The sequence below is a fragment of the Grammomys surdaster genome, unplaced genomic scaffold, assembly GCF_004785775.1.
Source record: "Grammomys surdaster isolate TR1022 unplaced genomic scaffold, NIH_TR_1.0 139, whole genome shotgun sequence".
Classification (NCBI taxonomy): Eukaryota; Metazoa; Chordata; class Mammalia; order Rodentia; family Muridae; genus Grammomys; species Grammomys surdaster.
The window spans coordinates 4042029-4062083 of NW_021604597.1; the positions used below are offsets into that span (position 1 = coordinate 4042029).

The 20055-nt window shown below is 42.2% G+C and overlaps 1 protein-coding gene across 1 annotated transcript in view; it reads right to left on the bottom strand.

The window, feature by feature from the left end:
- The window catches only part of Frem2 (FRAS1 related extracellular matrix 2), a 133585-nt gene that overhangs the window by 71515 nt on the left and 42015 nt on the right, over positions 1 to 20055 (bottom strand). Inside the window, exon 3 of the mRNA XM_028763594.1 lies at positions 2842 to 2988. Coding sequence (XP_028619427.1) covers positions 2842 to 2988 — 147 coding nt within the window. The remainder of the gene's footprint in view (positions 1 to 2841; positions 2989 to 20055) is intronic.

Here is a 20055-nt window from a genome sequence, read left to right on the forward strand (position 1 = left end):
GTGTGTGTGTGGATGTGTATGACAGTGTGTGTGTATGCATATATATGTGATTGTCAGTGTATATATGTGTGTGAGTGTGTGTGTATGTATGCAGGTGTGTATGGATGTGTGTGGATGTGTGTGTGTGTGGATGTGTATGACAGTGTGTGTGTGTGTGTATGCATGTATATGTGATTGTCAGTGTATGTATGTGTGTGTGTGTGAGTGTGTGTGTGTATATGTGTGCAGGTGTGTGTGGATGTCCATGGATGTGTCAGTGTGTGTGTGTATGTGTAAGACAGTGTGTGAGTGTGTACACGTATGTATGTGTGTGAGTATGTGTGCAGGTGTGTGTGTCTGTGTGTGTGTAAACTGTGAAAGTATAAAGGACAGTGAGAGAGGAGGAAAGGAAGAGATCATAAGGGGAGTGGAGGAGACGAAGGTACTAGAAGTCACGTCACATTGGAGGGTTGGGAGAGGGAGGGAGAGGGCAGCAGCAGGAGAGGATGCACAAGATCAGAGCATGATGTGTGGTAAGAAAACGCCACAGCACACCCCACTCCGTTACATGTTGGCCTTAAGAACTAACTTTCAAAAGCTTGTTAGAGTTTAAACACAAAATGCCCTCCTCGAGCCAGCGCTTCGAATGTGTGGGCTGCACCTGCTGGCTGTGGGGCTGGTAGAAACAGGTCAGTAGGATCAGGCCTTTGTAGGTTATATGCGCCCCTGGTGCTGGCCTAGCTCTCTCTGTTTCCTAGTCAACCACAATGTAGACAGCCCTGTCTCCTGCTCCTGCTGACACAGCTGGAGGTGCCCTTCCCTCCTTCCATTCACTATCACCAAGGGGCAATCCTTTCTTCCCTTAAGTTCCACCAGTCAGGCGTTCAGTCACAGCAATGCAATCTCCCCTTAGGGGAATGAATTTCCTCTAGGGATACTAGATGAAGAGTCATCTTTGTGAATACGTAGCTACAAGTTTTATGTGCTTCTTGATTTAGTAACTGTACTCAAGTGATAGCCTATCTGTGGCTACGCTGCCTTCTCAGAGTCCACAGTGCACGTACAGGCTGTGTGGAGGAGCATCCTCATTGCGAGGCTCTATAAGTCTGCTTTGCATTCAACGTGACCCCTGTTTCATGACCATCTTCGAAAATGGCAGATGTGGACACACGGGGTCTTTCTCGTTCTCTTCTGCCTCAGTTTACTAAATAGCTGTGTGAGGGGAACCAAGGAGAGCTATGGAGCACCTGTATAGCATTGTGAGTATAGTCACAAGCACAGGGAACAATAGCTGCTCCAAACTAATAACTTAGAAAAATGCATTAGCATTCTGCTGAGAAAAATAAAACAAAAACAAACCAAAGCGGCAGTGAGAAACATTTTCAGAATTTAAAAATCTTTAAAATATTTTTCAACTGTTAACTTTCCCAATGTCATCCATAGAAAAAAAAAAGAGAGTGCAAATCACATAGACTTGCCAATGTGGGGACAAGTTGCAAATAGGTAAAAACATCATTGGTGATTGCTGAGGTGCGATACTTTTGCCTGTTTTCAGTGCAATTTATTCTCTGTGTTTCCAGGCAGGAAACACAGTTGGGACTGACCCCTTGCTGAGAGCAAACATGGGCACGTGCAGAGAGCAGAGCACAGGCGGGAAGGCCAAGTCCCCAAATGGGAGGTTGGTGTGAACACCTACTGCACTCCAGAATGTTAAACAGAATGCGAACAGCAAATCTTGTGCAAGAGTAGCTAAGGAAGGATCAAGAGGTGCTGCCCCGGCTGCAGGTGGACAGGCCGTGTTTCAGAAGTTAACAAAACAAGACATTTTATGTTCTTTTTGGTTTTTCCATACAGGGTTTCACTGTGTACCCCAGGCTGGCCTCCAACTCACAGAAATCTGCCTGCCTTTGCCTCCTGAGCATTGGAAAAGGGATGAACCATCAGGCAGTAAAAACCCTTTTTTAAAGTAAAAAAAAAATGATTAATATCCAGAGTCCAAACATGCCAGGGGAGAGCAGTGTGATTAGTGGGGGAACCGCTGTTGATAGGGACTTAAGGTTCATGCGTGGACAGGCCAGTGCAATTTCTAAGTAGTAATTTCAGAGACAACCCTTTTATTTTTGCCAATATGTTCCTAGTCTCATCATTTCCCCACAAAGCTCTTTTGTATATACAGACCCTGTTGAATGGGCGTTTCTCAAAGTGACACCATTGTGTCATCAAGGGGCTCGTACATCGACTGTGTTTCTGCTTCATACCTTTCCCTATTTTATGATTACATGAAATGAAATGTGGACATGAATAGAAGTTGAAGAAAGGTTTTAATCATTTGCTGTTGATGCTTGGTTTTATTAAATAAGGCAGAAGAAAATGACTAGGATTTAACATTTAGCATGTTAACAAAAAAAAAAAAACCCACAGGATAGAATTTCCAGTGAGCCACAGGGCCTTCGAACTCAGTGCACAGTGGGTTAACACTCTGAAACCTAACACCTCACTGAATGCATTTTGCTTATGTATTAAAGTAGCTGTCATACGTATTTTAACCGGTGTTTCAGATGACTTATACCCTGGGGAGAAATTAGATGCATTGTCAGCTTATTCTAACCCAGGGACATTTGATTTTATTTTGAATTCATTGGTGATTAATTCCAATTTTGTGAATTTATTTATTTATTTTTTTAACCAGAGAAAGGTCACACTTATGCACCTTGACACAAATCTGTTCATATGATCTCTTTGTAGCTAAAAATCAAATATCAACATCTCACTAGGATTTTAAATTCAGTGACCTAAATTTGTGCTACAGTTTAATCACTAGAGAAAAATTATAAACACATGTGACATGCTAATTAAACTTACTTATAAACGAAGTTTCTCCTAAGTATCCTCTGCGTTTAAGAACAATATCTAGAAACTTGGAATCTTCGTTGATCAAGTAATACTCCTTTTCAAAGGAGATCCATGCCCAATTCAGTCGAAAATGCTGGTTGGTTAGCCTGTTTCCACCTGGAAAACAAAAAGTATAAAACCTTACATTGCTGCTTTCTTGAATAAATGGCCTTAAAAAGCCACAAACTATGCAACTTTGAAAAGAATACTGCTGGATTTAATCGCAACTCCAGGACACGTGCAGGGAGGTGGAGCTAATTTCTCAATGACAGGTAGACATTCTTGGATGATGCAGTCTTTGAGAAATCCTTCCCTCTTTCAGGATGGAGTGGAGGTTGGAAAGCAGAAAGTGTAACATTCTGAAGTAAAAAAAAAATCATGAAACAAGGAGACAGGGTGGATCAGGAAGAGTAGGGAGATGAATAAGATACAAATACCTTGTATGTGTACTCTCAATTAATAAAAATATAGATGTTAAGAAAACAGTCACCACAATGTGTCGCTGGAGAGCAGGCTTCTCTATACAGAGGCCTGCAATGTTCTTAAACCACACACAAAAACCTTCACAAATACCTCTTTCTGGTTCACAGAGCAATTGGGTGGAAGGCTTTAATTATAACCACTTAAAGAAAAACAAATATTCTTTCTTCACTCTCCTTCCCACTAGACTCCACTCCAGTCTCCAGAGCAAACAGACAGCTCTTTTCATTGGCTGCCCCTCTCCTCCCACCTTCCCACCAAAATGGAGCTGGCTGCCTCTAGGGAGAAAATGAACCATGTGCTGGTCTCTAATGTGAGAGCTATTCTGTTGGGAAAATGAAAGGAGTGTTATCAGCTAACCACTCCACACCTATCCCTCACCTTCCTTTGATCTACGAGGTTCATAAACAAAGGCATCACTAATTCCTTTTAAGTCTCTCTGGAAAAGAGAGAGAGGGGTTTATGGGGGGTGGGGAGCCTAAATAACAAACACAGCTAAAGGCATAGTTTGAATTCTAGTTTCCTCTCTTTTGAGTTGACACAAAGAGAGCTACAGTAAAGAAATATGAGAGGGAGAAATGGCAAGACTCCTGTTGACTGAGTGAAAATCTACACAGGGAGAAACAATCGGGAAAGAAGCATGGGGTCTGCTTCCTCGGAAGTGTTTAGAAGTAAAAGATGCCAAGACTTTAAGTTCACTGAGAACCGAACGCAATGGATCCGGCAGCTGAAACTGTGAAGGAATTGCTTCTCATTGTTTGACATTTAACTCGGCACCCTTAGCCTCCCCAAAAGTCCTTCCACGAGGCACACAAGAAGCAAAAGGATGTTTTATTACCTGACCCCGTGAGTCTTCTATGGGAGTTTTGCTCCCAAAGAAGGCAAAATAGGTTTGTAAGGAAGTATTGGTTATAGTAGTTCCCATCATTGCCTCAGACCCAAAACATTCCAGGCTTACTCTATTGCAGTCCATTAAAGCACTACAAGACCTTTCAGCCGCCGCACAGTAGCTACAAGGCTGAAGCTGGAACTCCTTGGTAGCAGTTTTTGCTTGGTATGTGCAGTGTCTTGATGAATCCCTCGTACTGCCAAATGGTTGTGCCCCACAATAATCAATAAACAGGAAACTCTTCTTGAAGTACTTAAAATTGCAGAAGCAGCCACATGTGCTGTGGACGCAGCTGTGTAAACTGTGAGGTCCACACGGGGTTATTTTATGCTTCAAGTCGATGAAGCTATGGATATTTCTGTCTTTTAGTTCATTTCTAGTTTGTTATTTGTTCGTTTGTTATTCTGGATTTTGAGACAGAGTCTTTCTGTATAGTGCAAAGCAGCCGACTTTGAATTTGCAAGAAGACTCTTACCTCAGTCTCATGAACACGGTTGAACACTCACCTTTTTAGTATTTATTTTAGTATTTTATATATATATATATATATATATATATATATATATATATATATATGTAGGTGTTTTGTTTATAAATATGCATATACTTATGGAACTGGAGTAACAGCTGGTTGTGAGGCGCCATGTGGGCGTTAGAAACACCACCATGATCTGTTGCCATGCCACAGGGGCAAAGGATGAGGGCCAGTTGTTTGTATAAACCAAAGTAGGCTGTGCTCTTATCATGATGGTTATCTCAGATTCTTTGTTACAGCAGAGGAAATCTGATCTAACCTAGCACATAGTTCATGAATAGCTGGAAAAGAGACGGAAGCACTAACTACCTGACTTAAGCAGTTCACATCTGTTCATAGACCGGAATGTCACAGTGTAACATCACCTGCGTAGAGAAACATCCAGCCATATCTAACTCTTTGTTATTGTGTGGGTGAACTTGTGCCATCCAGCCATCCAGCCATATCTCACTCCTCACTGTTGTGTGTATGAACTTGTGCAATGCCCAAAAATAACCTGTAAGCACCACCTGCCCAGGAGCCAGGCATCTTCCAGGAATGCTGGGAGTTGTCATTCTTAGAAAACAACAAAGCCTCATGGGAAAGTGTAGTATCCTGTCCTTCTCAACCCTTGTGACACAGGCTCGGAGACATTCTCAGGAGGGAAATTTCAGGAAATGGTCCTGACTAAAGTCCACCTCTCAGTCAGTATTTAATATTTAATAAAGCTTGCTTTGAATCCAACCTAGAATGGTAGAGCTGGCTTTCCTGGAGAATCTAAGGGTTGGGTCCTGGAGGCAGGCGTCCCATGCTGTACTGTCTGTACAACAACCCTCACTTTTCTGCTTGCCTTGGCAATGTCTGTTTCTCCAAATTTGACAATATTTGTACAGTTTTATAGCTTGATCCTCTTTCCTGAAATAGTCCAAGAAATATTGATGTCTGCTATATAGTATACATGAAGACTATTGGGAGGCAGAGGGGTCTGTTCCACCCCGAGTGGACTTTTATTCTGCAGTACCTTCCTCACAGTCTCATTTTCTAAATATAGTTTTTTTTTTATCTAATCATTTCCTGTCTCTTTCCACTCTAAGCCTTGATCCTAGAGGGCGGGTAGTTAATTTTGCTTATTGTTAGGAAAAAAACAAACAAAAAACCAAAAAGAACTCTCTTGTGTTGGGCAGAAGAAGAGCCTCATTTACCAGGTCGTATTAATTTCTAAATAAGTATTACCTATCACTTTCAGTTTTTATTTTAAAAATATAGTTTTAAAAGATAGATCGCAAATGTCTTTCATTTTGAAAAGGTACCAAATTACTTGTTTATCTACAGCTCTGAATTCATGTGGACAGCTCTGAATTTCATATGGCTAAATAAGTAGCTCACAGGTCCACCATGCACTTTTTGAGATTTCATTAAAAGAAAACCAGAAACAATATCAGGAGCTTGTGACTCAATGAGAAGAGACTGGAGAGATAGTTCAGTGGTTAAGAGCACTGACTGATCTTCCAGAGGATCTGGGTTCAATTTCCAAGACCCACATACAGCTCACAACTGTCTATAACTTTAGTTCCAGGGGATTTGACATCCTCACATAGACAGAGATATGTACCTGCAGGCAAGATACTAATGCACAGAGAATAAGAATAAAATCATTAGGGCTAGAGAGATGGCTCAGCAGTTAAGAGCACTGGCTGCCCTTCCAAAGGTCATGAGTTCAATTCCCAGCAACCACATGATGGCTCACAACCATCTCATAATGAAATCTGGTGCCCCTTTCTGGTATGCAGGTGTATAATGCAGATATACATTAAATAAATAAAATTTTAAAAAATATATATGCAAAAAAGATTCTTAAAAATAAGAATAAAACCATTAAAAAAGACAATGAGATGGTCTAGGTTAATTACCATAGTAATTTGAAATTTATTATAAAGCTGGAATTTAACTAGTTAACATGGAATCACATATGCAAAACCCAAATTTAAATACCACCTGACTCTTCTGAACACATGAACCACACTTAGGTTTAAAACTTGTAGTATCTTGGCGGTCACTTATTGTGTAGGAAGATATCAGGATTAAAGGAGCCAAGCTTTGCTGACCTGTAAAATTGAACTGTGTTTTACCTTACCAGTGGAAATCGACCTTGCTTGTTATCTAGCATGTAAACGCCTCTAATCTCAGTAAATGTGACTAACACATGTTAATGCTGGAACTGAGGTTACATGACTGATGGTGAAATTTTGCAAGAAGTTAACCTGCTTAGAAACTGGACAAATGATATATGCATGTGATTGGCTGCCTTTCTGAAGTAGATGCTGCTGGCTCAAGCCCTGAGGAGCTGGAAACAAATTAAGGCCCATGGCTTGTGCCATAAATCTACACAACAGGTGCCTGACAGCTGATAACCACACTCCCAAAAGCTTTGTCCCAGAGCCCTGACACCAAAGCTATTAAGATTTGGATGAGAAGATGAGAAGATTCCCTTTGAACTTTTCCAGCTGGTGTTAGGCTTCTGCAATTTCCCCTTTCAGTTCAAACTCAGTAGTTATTTTAGAATAACAAAGAATCCCATATCTTCAATGACTCCTCCCTAGAAACACTGGGTTTCCTGATTTCCCTTAAGACAAAGCACACTTAATAACCGAAACACAGTGTGTCACAACCCTGACTTGTGCTGTTGAGGGTCGTTGCCCAAACATTTATCTTTAATAAGGAATCTATTCTTAGACATAAGTTAGTTACAAGGAAAAAAATGTTATTTTAAAATAAATTTCAGTTTCCAAGAACAAAGTTCCATCTGGAGATTTCTCTAGCAGTCAAATGTACATCTATAATGAAATAAAAGCAAATTTAGATTTAACCTTTTAAACCCAAAAATGAAGATAGATATTTAAGGCCTGGGGATGCAGATCAATGGTACAGAGCTCACCTAGAAACAAGTATTTATATTAGAAAACATTAAAGTACCATTATCTGGTTTATAGGCATGGTTGTGTCATTTTATTTTTAAGCAAATTTTAAGAGATTTTGTTCTTTAAAAGCAGGTAGGGTTCAGTCAACACCAAGACTGGAGTTGGTGATTAATGGCTATGCTTCTGGGTGGTGCTGATTCCAGCTGTGCTTCTGGGAGTTGGTGATTCCAGCTGTGCTCATGTAAAGCATGCACTTCCCTGTCATGTTTGTGACAAGATTCATCTCTTAACTTTGCACTGGCCTTGGGGTCTTCATAGAAAAAACTGTCAGCTTGCAGAACGAGATGCTCTTACTGTAAAGTCAGGCTGATTTTACTGCTTACTGAATACTTCCAGTACAGAACATAAGCCAACCTGGATCTTTGGATCCCAAGAGTTGGCCTTCAACTTTGGGGCATCATGCTTGTGCAGGGACCTTGAGGTGCTGCCTTGAGGTACATATAGGGGAGGGCTTACTTTATTCAGAGGGTCAGAGTCCACAAAAGGAAGAGCTGGTATTTAAACAGGTCTTGAGTTGGGAGGTGGAATGTATTCAGACATTCAGGATGATGGAGAGGAAGGTGCTTCTGGATGAGAAATCCAGGAACAAGGCTGAATGCAGCTTAAGTATGGCTTAGTTCACACTCTGTTCTCCTTAGAAAATATTTTATTTTTTATTCTGTGTGTGCAAATGAAACAGTCTGAGTGTAGCAGCAGAGGAGAGCTTGTAAGAGTCGGGAGTCAGTTCTTTAATACTACCGTGTGGGTTCTGGGGATGGCACTGAGGTTGTCAGACTTGGCGGCCATCGAGTGTGCCTTGTGCCTGCTGAGCTATCTCGCCCAGCCCACGAGATCCTCTATATTCTCAGAGCTCTCAATCTATGGATGGACCAGTTCACTTGTTTAGTGACACATCTTCACTGATGACTTCATTGTTTAAAATGTCCCCAAATTACAGTACTACAATGCTATCTATTATTGACAAACCCAAGACAACTATAATGTACTTTATAAAGAATGTAAAGTTTTACCCATCTCAAAGTCACGATCCTTTGGGTGTGTGCACAATGTTGGTACCCAATTCTCATCAGATAAGGTGTCGTTGAACAGAAATACAATGAAAAAGAGCTATAGGCTGATGGAATGAACTTAGAAAGCCTAGCCCTATATTTCTTCTAGGGACAATCATCTAGTTTTTGCTGATGAGAATTCACAGCGATTTGCTATAACTGAATACAGTGGATATTGAAAATCACCTTGTTTGTTGAGTACAAACTGCAAGTTCCTCTTTGAGACATGAAATAATTCATCACAGCCCTCCATGGCTTCTGGTTAGGACTATGAGCTGTCAGGAACTGCTGTATTCATGGAGAGGAAGCACCCTCCTCCCTGAGCATCCCAGCACTGGGATTCTGACATCACTGTGGCTCATGTTAGAAGGGTGTTCTACCTCCTGCACAGCTGTCTGTGTCTACCACCTTCAGCTGAAGGTGGACAAACAGAATCCACGGCATTATTATGAACACAATCATTATTAAGTCATGCTGAGTACAGCTTCCAAATGGTTCAGGTTCTTCACCAGGCCCTTGCAGGGTGCTCAGGTCTGCACTGAGTTTGGCCAGTTTACCCCATTCAGCAGACTGCCACCCCACGAGTCAGGGATTTCTGCATTCTGTGGATGAGGTTAGCTGGAGTATAGTTTTTGTCAGGGTCTATTTAATCCTGATGGCCAGTATTCTTTCCTGAACTTCCTCTGAGTCATCTGACCAGTTCATTCAGGTCAACGTTGAATTCCGGGCCATGCTATTGCCCTTTTAATCTGCTCAGATTCGTGAATTCATAAACTGATGCCCTGGGATAGAAGCAGCACTGTCTGAGTGAGTGCCCCTCTACTGTCTGCATAGACCCTGGAGCTAATGGCCGGTGAGGCCAAGCTGGTTTGGGCAGTGGGAACTTGTAAATATAGCAGACAGAATTGCAAAAAAAAGAAAAAAAAGAAGAAGAAAAAAGAACACAAGTAAAGTGTTCAGAGTCTCTAATTTCAGGAAGGGATTTGGAGGCTGCTCAAAGCTGAGGAGGTTGCGAGGTAATTGCCTCCGATAGAGGCCGCAGCTGGGTGGGAGCTTCAAGTTTGAGCCTGCAGGGCTCCTTCCAGTCTCTAAACACAGCCCCTTCCCCCAAGCCTCAGTCCCCCAAACAAACAAGGAATTAAAATAAAAAGGAATGGTGCTTATTTTCACCCTTGCAGCATCAACAAAAAGTAAGAAGCACAGTTTACTTCTTCTGCCCTAGGGTTTGAGAGTCTTTGTAAATCAAGCCCCACTGTGTCACATGTCACCTCCCGAGTGGAACTGAAGCCTTCCCCGATGGAATGCACACCCAGGATGAGGAATTCCGGTGCACATCCACCTGAATGTACACCCGAAAGGGGCAAAGGGCAAAGTAAACACAAGTAATTGCAAGGTGAACTCTCACCCACTATTTCAGGGGCATTTGCAGCTTTGAAACTTCCTTGGTTATTTTAATTCTTCTCATGGAAGCAACTAAGGATTTTTTTCTTTCACTTAAGTTTACTGACCAGACAGTAAGTTAAAGAAATAATTATGTTGATGAACAATACAAATACAGACATCAGATATTTTAGAGTAGGAATAAATGACAGGCGATTTCTCCTCACTTGCTATTTTACCAAGCCCCAGAAAGGTGTGGTTTCAATGGATTATAAAACAGTTGTTGAAGATAGATACATTACATGGTGGTTTGAGCCTGCTCTAGTGGCCCTTTAATAGGCTTACCTATTTAAGCATTTCAAATGGCAAATACAAAATTATTAATATATACATGTGTATATGTTTAACTTTGAGGAGGCTTCCCTTTGTCTCTTTTCAAAACCTAGAATTAATTTTCTATCGTCTTCCCTACTTCCGATAGAAATAAAAATGTAAGCAAACAAACATTTTCATAGATGCCCTGGCTTGGCTTTTACAGGGAGCAGAGTTAAGGAAGATCCACACCTTCAGTCAACCTCTGGGGAAAGGAAAAGACTACAAAAGCAAGCACCTGGTGCGGCGAGATTTCACGCAAGCCCTGCCTGAAGCTACAGATCAATTTATTAGATCTCTGGCAACAAGTTCTTAAAATAAACTTTACAGCCTCCGGGTCTCTGTTCAACCCCAAGCCTAATTCCTTGTGTGGCGCCAGAGCCAGACAGCTCCCCCACCCCAATGAGCGGGGAGGGGAGGGAGGGGCGTGGCCCACCACCTCCGGGAGCAACCGGTTTAGAGCTTCAAACTTGATTTCCTAGTGAGGTGAGGCTTCAAATTACCATCAACGTGACAGTCCCACACGCACTGCTCTGAGGTGAGGCCGAGCGGCCCACAGGCAATACGGCCTTCCTGTGTCTTGCTACTATGTTATAAAAGTGGAGTTGTGTAACCTCATTGTTGAAAGGGAAACAAACAAACCTTCAACTTCACTTCTTCCATCCTCATCAGTTTCCACGGTAAGGATGGAAGGTTTGGTTGAGATGGAGCAGAAAAGTTGTTCTTCAATCAAAACACATTTACCGAATCTTAGCTCACAGAATGAACTAAATAGACTCTTTTCAGAGGCCATTTTTGTTTAAGTTGGTGGTGGTACTGACTGAAACCAGAGTTGTTCACGTGTTCTCAGCTCTGGTTTCTTGGCAGCACAATTAAGATTCTGAAGTTGGGGGGTGGGGGAGGGAGTGTCCTTCCTTTTTTAAAATTATAATAATTCAGTCATATTAGCTGTACCAATGACTGGGTTCCACTGCAACATTGGATCTCTGCATGCACGACTGCCTCGCTCCCCCCCACCCCCACTCCTGTCTGTCCATCTCCAGGGTCATCTTCAATCCTCTCTCCCCACTCCCCTGCTTCTCCCCCAGCCCCCATAAAGGTCCATCTTCTGTTTCCAGATGTTTTTCTCTTTTAAGTTGTAAACTTTATGTTTCTATAATTAAAAAAGAAGATAATGTATGGAATCATGCATGGTTATCCAGCTAGTGCTTCTGTGGGAATTAACACAGCCTGGCCAATGACTTCTTCCAAGAAAGGAGAGACAGAAGGAAAGAATGCCTCCAGCCAGGACAGAGACAGAGACCCTGGGCTATACAGGCTTTGGGTCACAGGTCAGTACCTTGTTCCTTTTCATTTATTTCAGATTAGCTTTGCAAAGGGAGCCCGGCTGCTTAACCTGCAGGAGTATTTAATTAGTCAAACCTTTTGGTAACTGGTCTGATCCTGTCAGAGTTAGGCCAGCAATACAATGGAGTCCTCTCAGTGATGTATGTTTCTATTGCACACTAATGCTTAGCTGATTGCTTACATATTTAGCTGGGAAGAGGAGGAAGGGGGAGGGGAAAGAGGATAGAAGAAAGAAGAGAGGACCGGGAGAAAAAGAAGTAGAAGAAGAAATTGAAGTAACTTATTTATTCTCTATTCAATTAGCAAGTGCCTACTGTCCACACTTCGTTGACAAGCATGTTTTAAGAGGGGCATTGCTGTCTTTCTAAAATACCATGAATTAGTGTTGTGTTTGAAAAATAATTTATAGCTTGGATCCAATTGCTTTCCAGCTAAAAAATTTTTTTTCCAGTTAGAAGAAGGTTTTATGTGTATTTTTACCACTCTTAGATGTTAAGGAACTGTGTCTTATACAGGAAAAAATACATTGTTATCAGGAAGAAGTAGTACCAGGTTAGCCATGAGAAGGCATCCCTGTAAATCTTCGATGGCATTCTGGAATAAAAATTAGACATTGCCAACAAACCATGAGGCTAATTTTCTTAAGTATTACAATACTGTGATGACAGGCTGAGCTCTCTAACTGCAAGTCCCAATGCTATTTGTTCTGTATTCTCTAGGCTTTGCTAAGTCGTGTTCATAGTTCTTGGGGTGTGGTGTTATCTCAGGCCTTTAGAAAGCACTGCTAAGGAATACAACCTAAGCATCCATTTGATCTGAGCAATCAAAGTAAACTGAGACTGGACTTCCTGGGCAATTTTGACTTTGGTCTCCACTTGGTAGAAAATGAAGGTCAGTTGACAAAATGATCTCTCTGGCCAAAGCAAGCCACATTTTTCCCTACTTACTTAATGTGCCATGCAGGCAGCATGTGGTGAACACGCCAGTAGTTTGAAACAACAGACTGTACAGTATTCATACATGTCCCATGCTGGCACTTTTAAAAAGGCATACTCCAAAAGCAAACACAGTGTCTTTAATATAGTCTAACCTAGTGCTCTCTGGGGGCAGTTGATGGTTTTGGGGGCTGGAGAACACTTAGACAACATCTAGAGACTTTGTGTGTTTGTGTTCTTAACCATGTGCACAAAAGCATGCAAGTGTGCATGTATACATGCACATGTGTCTGTATGCACACAGAAGGGAGACGTGGACACCAGGTGTTTCCCTTGATTACTCACAACCTGCCTTACTTCATGAGACTGTTCTCTTGCTGAGCTTGGAGCTCACCGGTTTAGCTGACTGGACAATGAGTTGCTGAGACTGCCCTGTGTTCAACTCATCACCCATATCACAGGAACTATCAAACTTGATTTTATGGGGTGCTGGGAGTGCAGGTCTTCCTGTCTGTGCCACAGGCACTTTGTGGAATGAGATCTCCCCAGCCCTTTAGACATCTCCTCAGCCCCTTAGATGAGGTAGTCTTAGTTGTCAAAACTGGAAAGGAGAAGGAAGGGAAGGTGATGAGGGAGCTGGCATCTTCGGGAGTTCAGGGGTCTTACAATACTCAGAACAGACAGATCCCACCCTATATTCATACACAAAGACTTAGAACTATCTGGCCCCAGAGCCTAGAAAGAAGGCTCAGCGGTATTGAGCACTTGCTGCTTTTCCAGAGGATCTGAGATCATTCACCAGAACCCATAGCAGATGATTCACATGCATCTAGAGCTCCAGCAATCAGGAATCAGACATCTCTGACATCCGAGGGCACCCGAACGCAACACGCATGTACCCATATGCACTAGCACAAACCTACACATAATCTAAAATAATAAAAGCATGTAAAAAGTTTATTATCTGGCACTAAACATCAACATGGCTAATGTTGAGAAGTCTTGGTCCGAGTGTAGCCTAATGGAAGCCCAGGAGGTGACTGTCCAAGGCAGACCCATGTTTTCTTACTGTATCTTCACTATGTAGATGGGATGGTGTGAACACCCTCTCTCGTGTAGCTGCTCAGAACTTCCCCCACTGATGCACTTACGTGCCCAGCAAAAGTGTTTATTTTCCTTCTATAGGAAATAATTGAGCTTATATTTTTCCCAATAAGTTAAAATTTATTGCTAGTCCCAGAGGACATGCAGGGCGAGGAACTTTAGAAATTCACTGAGTCCAAGAAATATTCTACTTTCACCTGGGTACCTGAGAGCCTGAAAGCATGAAGGCAGAAGGAAAGGTCTTCTGACGTCACTGTGGATAAACACAACTGAGCGTTGGACACATGATATTCAGCTTTCCAGGACTTCTTGTAGCCAAAAGGATAAATACTACATATTCAATGCATGCATGCACTTGAGTGTAAACATGCACACACACACACACACGAATGTCCATACATATGCCCTCATATACACACACATATGCTCACATGCAAAGCACATAGATATACATACACATATCCACATACATATATACACATTCTCATTTTTCCTTTTACAGAGAATGGAAGTTTCCAAAATACGTATCACATTGGTGCTGGAAAGATAGCTTGGTGGTGAAGAGTGCTGTCTGTTCTTGCAGAGGACTTACGTTTGGTTGCCAGCACCCACCCTCATGGCAGCTAACAACTATCATTAAGTCCAGTGTCTGGGAGTCTGATGCCCTCCTCTAGTCTCCAAGGGCATCACACACACATACAGACAAAACATCAAACCACGGAAAAACAAACAAACAAAAGCATAGACTACAGAATGCCCTGTACTTGTGTCTCCAGTGATATGTAGGGGGCTTTTTAAAAAATTTTGAAATCCATATTTTTTGGCCCTTCACTCTCAGTGTGTGTGTGTGTGTGTGTGTGTGTGTGTGTGTGTGTGTTTTGAGGGAGGTTGTCTACCCCCCCCAGCATTGATCAGGAAACTGTAAAAATGGAGTGTAGTGAAGAAATACCTGGGAGCTCTGAGTCATGACTGTGTCTTGAAGGCCTACAAGGAAGGAGACCCATTTGTTAAGTGATCATTAACTGTTCCACTAAGTATCCCTTGGCACACTTGGCTTCAGTAAAGACCAAGACCAGGGCAGAGGGTCCTGTGTGTCTGTTACATCCTTTTCACTTGTCACATTTGACACCAACAGGTAGGATTGAAGCTCATAATTTTCAGGAACAAAATCCAATACAATCAATGACTATTTTTCCTTATCACAGATGTACATTCTTACTCCAGTTGTGTGGAAGCTAATCTCAACTGTCAGCTTGATAGGATTTGGAAATTTGGAGAAGACAAACGTCTTGGCAAGTCTGCAAGGAATTATCTAGATTGGGTTAGCTGAGGTGGGAAGAGCAACTGTGGGTGACCCTTTCTCTCCTATGTTGCTTCCTGTTGGGTATTTCAACATGGAAATGAGAAAAGCAACTAAGACTGGCTGCTTCTAAATTCTAATCCAAATGGCAAATTAAATATTCTCATCGGTAGGATGCCAAGGAAAATGAGCTCAAACAAATACAGCCGACTCCTCGTATAATTGTCCCGTAGAGGCCACACTGAGTACTGGAAACACATACTTTGAACAATAGAATGTTCCTCTTTCTAGATTATTATTAATCAAAATTGGGATCGCTTTTCAGTGGAGGCAGAGATCAGGGTTTCCTCCAGCATGAAAACAAAATAAAAACAAAGATAGTCAAAGCTGCCACGATGGAGAGCAAGCCATTGTTAGCACCTGGTTTTCAGTTCAATCCTAAATGTACTCCCCATGGACATTTGAACCCTATGATCTCTCTAACTGGATAAAGGATTTGCAGGCTTACTAAAAGAATGTTTCTGCAACAAGAAAACCACCAGCTTGGGGAGTGTGAGCTAAGCTGGGCTCTGGGAAGAGGATAAAACACTGATTAACAGACACAGATTCTGAAAGACCATTGTCCACAGGCCTGTGTTAATTTCTCACTGATTAGCTACTGCCTCCCAGGAGAACAGCCACAAAGCATCTTTTCAGAAAGATTTATTTATTTTTATTTGTGTGTGTGTGTGTGTGTGCGCGCACACACACACACTTGCAAGGGAGAATAAATAAGAACAAACCTGTATGCTTATGTGTACCTGTGTACCACATGCATGTAATTCTTGTAGAGGCCAGAAGAGGACGTCAGGTCCCCTGAAACTGGAGTTACAGATGGTTTTGACCTACAGGGTCAGTGCTGAGAACTGAAACAAGGTACCACTGAGCCGTGCCCCATTCAGCTCCAGGTGTCCATCAGTTTTAGAGGAAATAGAAATGACATTCAGATTCACACCTCAGCTGGATTTTGTAATGATGTTTGGTTTCAGACACAGGGACAAGGGGCTGAGGTACACATTTTACATATCAAAGCAGACCTGGCTTTCAAGTTCTCCCAGCATCCTTCAGTCCCTACCTATTCCAAGCCATGGCTGGCATATTGCTCTCTCTACCCAGAACTTTCCAGCCCAGGGGCTGGGCTGTCCTTCCCCAGAAGCTCTTTGCTATATAATCCAGACATTTTGGGTTCTCTCCTTTTCCTCTTCCTCCTCCTCTTCTTCTCCTCCCTGTTTTCCTTTTCCTCCTCCTCTCCCCCCTTTTCCTTCTCTCTGTGACCACTCTTTCATTCTTTCTCTTCTCTATCTCCCTTTCCATGGCGACTTCCCTGGCCTCCTTCCTTGGGGCCAATCAACTCACCTGCCTAAGAGCAACTTCCCAATAAACCTGTACTTATATATATTTTAATCTAGCTTGAATTGGATCATTTTACCATGGAGGAAAAACTTCTCAGCGTTGACAGATTGTACTGGGAAATGCCTGTGATTATTGGAAGACTTATATGTATATTATACATGTGTATGTGTGTCCGGCACTTTAGGGCAATATATGTATAAGATACATGTATAGGGCAATAGATACGTATAGAATACATACATATAGGATAATAGTACACATACATATAGGTATAATGTCCAACTTTATGCCCCCCAAGAAATTAAAACTAATAGTTGGCTAAGAGACAACACACACTCAGAAATCCATCAATGCCCTTGAAAAAAAAGAGTACAGAATTTAGGAATCTCAAGATTCACAAAAACCCTTCAAGGTATGTCTCTTACGTTATTGGTGACAAAGAGAATGGCTCTGAACCTGTATCCTTTCCTCTGGGTGCAGGGACAGGGTGGGTAGCAGGTGGGACCCAGGGCTTTGGTGGGATCTATGCATGCTGAAGTAAGAAGTTCTGGGCAAAGGTGCCTAGGTTGAGCAGCCCTCACTTGCAGGCAGGGACTGAGTCAAGCTACCCAGCTAGTGCAGAGGCTGCAGGGCCAGTGTTTGAGAATGGTCACAGCCAAGAAGGAGAACTTCTATGCATTCCCCACCCCAAGGCATCATTTGTTCTAGGACTCAAACCCTTTAGGTTTTTAGAACCTTCATCTCTCTCATGCTAATCGCCCCTCTCAGCAGCCCACCTTTATCCTAACTTTTGCTGTAATGCTTTAATTCTGTTTGTCAAGTGCAGAGCTGCCAAGTTAATTATCCAGCCCACAATATACAAAGGGGTTTCCTTTCAAGTTTTCCTAGAAATGAGGGCTCAGTAATATCAAATATTTTGACAAGAGGGCAAATTTATAAGCATGAGTATTTCAATGATTTTTGTCTATATGAGGCTTTTCGTTAATGTTTTGGATATTAATTCATGAAATCACGGTAGGTCATTTCATCTTCCTTTCTGGATTTCCTGAATACTCCATCCTTCACACATGTCACCCATCCCTATCCCAGGTCACTGCTAGATGAAGAATGTTCACCTAGAAAGGTGAGCTATATACTGTGAAAAGCAATGTGGGAATTCTTACGTATTAGATAAAAGTCCTAATCAGAACTCTGTCATGCTTTATGCTGGCCACTCCCGGACAGAACAGCATTTTGTAACAGACTGATGCCACATAGAAGCTTGGCTGTGTACAGGTCTCTCTCTACTTAATAAGCATCTCTCAGCCTTATCAAAGAATTAAATAAAACTGAGAGGTTGATATGAAAAGAAAGAAATCAGAGTTAGTAAGGCTAGGCTTAGAGTTCTTACTTCAGATGAAAGGTTTAATTGGGGACAGAAGAGTAAAGATAACCTTAAAAGTCCCGCAAAACACTCACTCCCAGCAAGTGGTGAGGAGAGAGATTCCCTAGTGAATAGGTGGAAGGATGAGGCAGAAAAAAAGCAGGGTCAGAGAGTTTCTACTTTCCATTCCCTGGGACTGTCCACCACATCACTTCCCACTACTGGGGAGACTAGCAACATTCTCCCACCCATCTTCCTCCAGAAAGAACCAATAATAAAGAGGAAAGCTCCAGAACAGACGTCATGAATAAAACTTTCCTAAAAACTTAGTGCAGCATACAAGAGCACAGTTATCTTAAAACCTGATGACACACAATGGCGGTTCTTCGCAATTAACATTTTAATTGTCTGCAGTAGTTGTTGGTGCTCACAGTCTACCGTCTTCTTTCATCACGGCGGGTGTTGCAATGATGCAGAGAATAGAAGGATCCTTTTGTTTCTTTATGAGGAAGAGCAATTGGAAACAGGGACTGAAGATTCCCTGTTTTGCTCTTGAGTGGGGCAGAATGCATGATCACTGGGTTTGCCTCTTGGCTTCAGTTAATGATTTCAATAAACAATTAGGCTACGGGTTTATCCAGGAACCACTGCTCCTGGGTCCTCACACTGTTAAGGCTCCACTGTGAAATGTGAATGCTTAACATCCCATTGGCTTTAACCCTCATCCCATTTATCCTTCACTCACGAACCTTCAATGTTTATGAGATTCAACCAGGAAAATACGATATATTATTAAATGTTCTTTTAAATAATTTTTATAGACTAAATATTCGAGCAAATCTATTCCTACCATTACAACTGGACTCCCTCGTATGAAAGCACTAGTACTCTAGAATGGGTGGTCGCAGCTCAGCCAGAGTGCTCTGTTAGCATTTGTGTAAGACAGATCCATCGTGATACTTCATGGCTATTTTGGCTTTGGGCTGCCCACCAGGCGAAGTTGCTAGAAGAAAGGGGGATGATGCTCTGTCTCACTTTTCTGTTTGTTGTCTGTTGCTGTGACAAAACACCTTATCAGCTGAGAGGAGGAAAGACTTTATTTTGGCTCATGGTTTTAGGGGATTTAGAGCGTGGCTACTGGGCCTTGTTGCTTTGAGTTTGTGAACATCATGGCAGGGAGCATTCTGGAAAACAAGGCTTCTCAGCTCATGGTAGCCAAGAAGCAGAAGAAAATTAAAGAGAAAGGGAAGAGTGCAGGGTTTAACTTTGTTCCCCAGCGTCCACTATGAATGACTCCCAACTGCCTGGAACAGCATCTCCAAGGGATCCAGCACCATCTCTGGCCTCTGTGGGTACCTGCACTCACATGCACATACCCCTCACAGACACACAAACATTTTAAATCACATATGATTAAAAGTAAGTTTTTAAAAGTTTTCATTTTTTAATATCTGTCTTAGTTAGGGTTACTACTGCTGTGAGGAAACACCATGACCAAAGAAACCTGGGCTGGAAAGGGTTTGTTCAGTTTATGCTGCCACACTGCATTTCATCATCAAAGGAAGTTGGCGCAGGACCTTAGGCTGGACAGGGACCTGGAGGCAGGAACTGATGCAGAAGCTGCTTACTGGCTTGTTTCTCATGGCTCGCTCAGCCTGCTTTCTTATATAACCCAGGGCCACCAGACCAGGAATGGTGTCACCCACAATGGGCTGGGCCCTTCCATTTCAATCACTGATTAAGAAAAAAATCTATATGCTTGCCTATAGCCCGATCTTATGGAGGCATTTTCTTAATTGAGGTTCCTTCCTCTCAGATGACTTTAGCTTGTGTCAAGTTGACATAAAGCCAGCCTGCACAATATCCTATTTGATTATCTTAGAAATTTTCTTAGAATAATAAAAATGATGATGACACCTGTCATGGCTGCCATTGCCAGTCTGCCTGTTCTCTGTCTAGACTTCTCCGCCATGGCTGCCTTTGCCAGTCTGCCTGTTCTCTGACTGTCTAGACTTCTCCGCCATAGCTGCATTGCCAGTCTGCCTGTTCTCTGACTGTCTAGACTTCTCCGCCATGGCTGC